The sequence below is a fragment of the Strongylocentrotus purpuratus genome, unplaced genomic scaffold (assembly GCF_000002235.5).
Source record: "Strongylocentrotus purpuratus isolate Spur 01 unplaced genomic scaffold, Spur_5.0 spur5_scaffold_4, whole genome shotgun sequence".
In the NCBI taxonomy this organism is placed as follows: domain Eukaryota; kingdom Metazoa; phylum Echinodermata; class Echinoidea; order Camarodonta; family Strongylocentrotidae; genus Strongylocentrotus; species Strongylocentrotus purpuratus.
The window spans coordinates 16,039,031-16,042,698 of record NW_022145610.1 but is presented as its reverse complement, the minus strand read 5'-3'; the positions used below and the strand labels follow the sequence as shown (position 1 = coordinate 16,042,698).

The 3,668-nt window shown below is 40.3% G+C and overlaps 1 protein-coding gene across 1 annotated transcript; it reads right to left on the bottom strand.

The window, feature by feature from the left end:
• Positions 1-607: 607 nt before the first annotated feature.
• Positions 608-3,271, bottom strand: LOC105444820. The gene is made up of 2 exons (XM_030997175.1): positions 2,856-3,271; positions 608-1,373 (listed from the first exon to the last, which is right to left on the bottom strand). The coding sequence occupies exons 1-2, from the start codon at positions 3,269-3,271 to the stop codon at positions 608-610; spliced, it is 1,182 nt and encodes a 393-aa protein (XP_030853035.1).
• Positions 3,272-3,668: the final 397 nt, after the last annotated feature.

The following is a 3,668-nucleotide window of genomic DNA, read 5'->3' as shown; positions in this document are numbered from 1 at the left end:
TGAGCTGTAAAGGGTACATGAGCATTTGTATACATCAATAACTCACTTCTTGTAATGGCCAAAATTAAGCTGATCGAATCTTACCATTCGGTTCTAAAGTCTGAAAATCAGATTATTTAATTTAGCGACTGCAATCCCTATATTCGATTCGACAACTTACGGTCGTTACACCCCCCACCCCCCCCCCCTCCCAAAAAAAAATAAAAAATTGTAAGCCCCTTTGTTTTGAGAGAGTTCTAAATATTATCTTCAAATGTCGTTGGAATTCTAACCTTTTAATTGTTTAGGCCTGCAAAAAAGGACATAGTACCTTTAAGAGAGAGAGAGAGAGAGAGAAGAGAGAACGCAATGGAGCCCCGGGGGGGGGGGGGGTTGACCTTTTTTATATGGAAAACTTCATATCTTTAAGGAGTACTTAAACTCTATGACAACATTTTTCTCTCAGCTAATCAAATGCAAGGATCTCGCGGTAGCTTATGACAGCTAATGCAATTTCTAACTGATACAAATTTAGGAAATAAGGTCAAGATTTGTCGTCAACAGTCAAAGAAACTGAGTTATTAAAAAGTTCGTTTTACTTCGTCTTGAAACATCGTGGAAATTAATACTATCCATCAGGAATCAAATCATTCGTCTTTAGATTGATGGTCAGATTTTTGGTTAGTTCATCAAAAAAATATAACTGTCCCCTAATATCTTCAGGCCAGTGCAGATAGGGTCTGCCATCACTTAGGTACATCCTTGCAAGGAAGGGTATTTCTTCGTCGGGAATATCTTCCAGGAAAATCACGAAGACAAACTCGGTCTGGGTATCACTCACGTGGTCCATGGCCGTCCGGAACTTGAGCATGAACCAGCGATCGCGGACAGCGGCACTGCTGAGCAGTACAACGGTTTTGTAACTCCGCCTCACCACATAGTCGACTGCCTCCAAATAGTGCATACCGGGGATGAGATCCTCGTCACCAAAGACGTTGCTCTGGAATTGCGGAAGCCGTTCTTCGATGGCTAACCGAAGATGTTCACGGACCCATTCTTCGTCATCATCGTAGAAGATGATATTCAAATCGAACTCGTATTCGTCGTGTTCCCGAGTGTCTCGTATCTCCAGGTACCCAAGGGCGGCAAACTTCAGGAGAAAGAGTCTGTGCCTTAATTGCCATCGATAGTGATGAAAGAGCACGGCGATGGCGACCAGACAAATGACAGCGAGGGAAGACAAACAGACGAGTGGGATGCTAAGGCCACAGAGCTCCGAGGGATCAAAATCAAGGAGAGGTTTGTAGTGGAGCGGCTCTAAAGATGCTGGCGAACAAAGAGTTGTATTCTTGTTGAGAAGTTCAATAGGACGACCGATCCAATCGAGAAGCCAACTGAGATCACAGTCACATACGATTTGATTTAACGAAAGATCGATAGAGAAAAGCGACGATTCAATTGGCTTAAAAGTACTTTGGTTTAAGACCGTAAATTTGTTGTTTGACAAGAGAAGAGTTGTCATCCTTTGGTTATTGGAAAATATTTCTTTGTCGAGGTATGCCAAACGATTGTCAGCAAGATTTATGCTTTGCACTTGGCCCAAGCCCTTCAGTAAATCTAAAGGAAGTTGTTGAATTATGTTCCCCTTTAAATTTAGCTCTTGGAGCGATTCCAACCCTATGAAGGCTGTTGAATGAACTGTTGAAATGTTACAGTGTTCGAGACGAAGGGTTTGTAGAGCTGAGAGGGATTGAAATATCCGAGGTTGCGAATCTTTGAAAGATCTTGACATCATGGGATTTCTACTCAGATCCAAAGTCGTCAGATTAGACAACCCTTCAAAAAGGGATACATTCGCTTTATAATCCCACATTGTATAACGAGAAACCCAAGAATCTGTAATACTCAAATGTTCAAGAGACCTTGTATAGTTGAAGGATGATCCAGGCCTCAAAGCCAAACGGTAGCGGAAACTGTCCATAGAAAATGATGTTAAGCTCGGGATTACCAATTTAAAGTTAGTATAAAGACTGCTATGAGAAAGTTTGATGGTCTCAATTCGTTTTAGTCCCGAAAAGGATGTAAGTTCTAGCCTATGAAGGGCTTCATTATTCTTTAGGTCTAAAAGCCTCAAATTTTGCAAACCGCGAAATGTGGAGGGGTAGATTTCGATTAAAGAATTGTCAGATAAGTGCATCTCGACTAAATCCCTATTCCATGTAAAACCATTTTTGTTGATGGTTCGTATTCGATTAAAGTTCAAGTTTAACACCCTTAGCTGTTGCATACCTTTAAAAAAATCCGGTTCGATTCTGTTTATCTCGTCCCAATTGAGAACTAGTTTGGAGACCTTATTTAAACTCGAGAATATAGAAGAATAAAGGCTGAAACTATTTCCGGACAATTCAAGTGATGTAAGAGAAATATTGCGCAGTGGATCAAATAGATCCTTTGGAATTACCCCAGAATTGCCAAGACCTGCATAGTTGATTGCGAGGTTCTTTATCTTCGAACGTGAGACACCAATGAAGATATTTCTAGCGACAACTAAAGTCAAAGTGTATCCTTCTACCACCAATGATCGGACGTGTAGTGATGCAATTACACCAGGATCAACTGATCGGATGGGATTCCATGTAAGGAAGAGTTCATCTGTTTGACAAGTGAAGGTAAAAGTGTCATCTGTGAGCCGTTCAATATTATTATGTGACAAGAAGACGGATCCCACTGTGCCACAAATGCTGATATTCACTGAGGTCAGCTCGGCGTTGCTGAGAAATACTTTATCTAAAGTTGGGCTCCATCTTAAAATGTCACCCGGAAGCGATTTCAAGCCTGACTGGGACACATCAAGATAGGACAACTTAGTGGCCCACCTGAGTAGTCCTGTTGGAAGTACAAGATATGGGTTGAGGAACATACGTAGGAGGGCTAATTCTTTGAGGGGATAGAAAGTTGTGGGTTCTATCACTCTAATGTCGTTCTGGGAGACGTCTAGGTAGGTGACATGAGGGTACCTTTCAAACGAGGAGTTCAATAAAGACTTGATACTATTCTCACTGATCCTCAGGATTTCAACATCCTCTGGGAGCTCTTCAGGAACGTTCGTTAACCCGAGTCTCTCGCAATTAGCAGTATTCGATTGAATCTCAAATGCACACTCCTCGACAGAGTTTTCAATATATCTTCGTTTGTAGGACAGCACTGTCGTATCTGCAGGAAGTGCTTGCAAAAAGCTTATGATTACCAGGAAAAGCGAAGGGTCCAGAAGCATTCCGTGTTTGAATGCCATAATGACCGATCCTGTTTTTAAAAAAGGGAGACAAATTACATTTTAACTTCCTACTTTCAAACTGTAAACATATTTGTTGTTATCGATGGTTGCCCCAACTTTCCGACGACAATAACATGAATAACAGTACTTTTGACAAAACATAATATTTATGCTTCATTAAATTTGTCAATACATTTAACACGAAATATAAAGATAACCGATTGCAAACTTATTTATCTATTGAGAATAACACATGTAACATATTTTCCTTATTTTCAACACAGGGATTTTATACTTAAAGCAACTAAATCCAAATAAATCCGAAAGGGGGCATGTTTTCTTTTTTAACACAGATTTAAAGCGCTTTAAAACCAAATAAAATCCTAATGAATCTTATTCAGTATCAAACATGTCA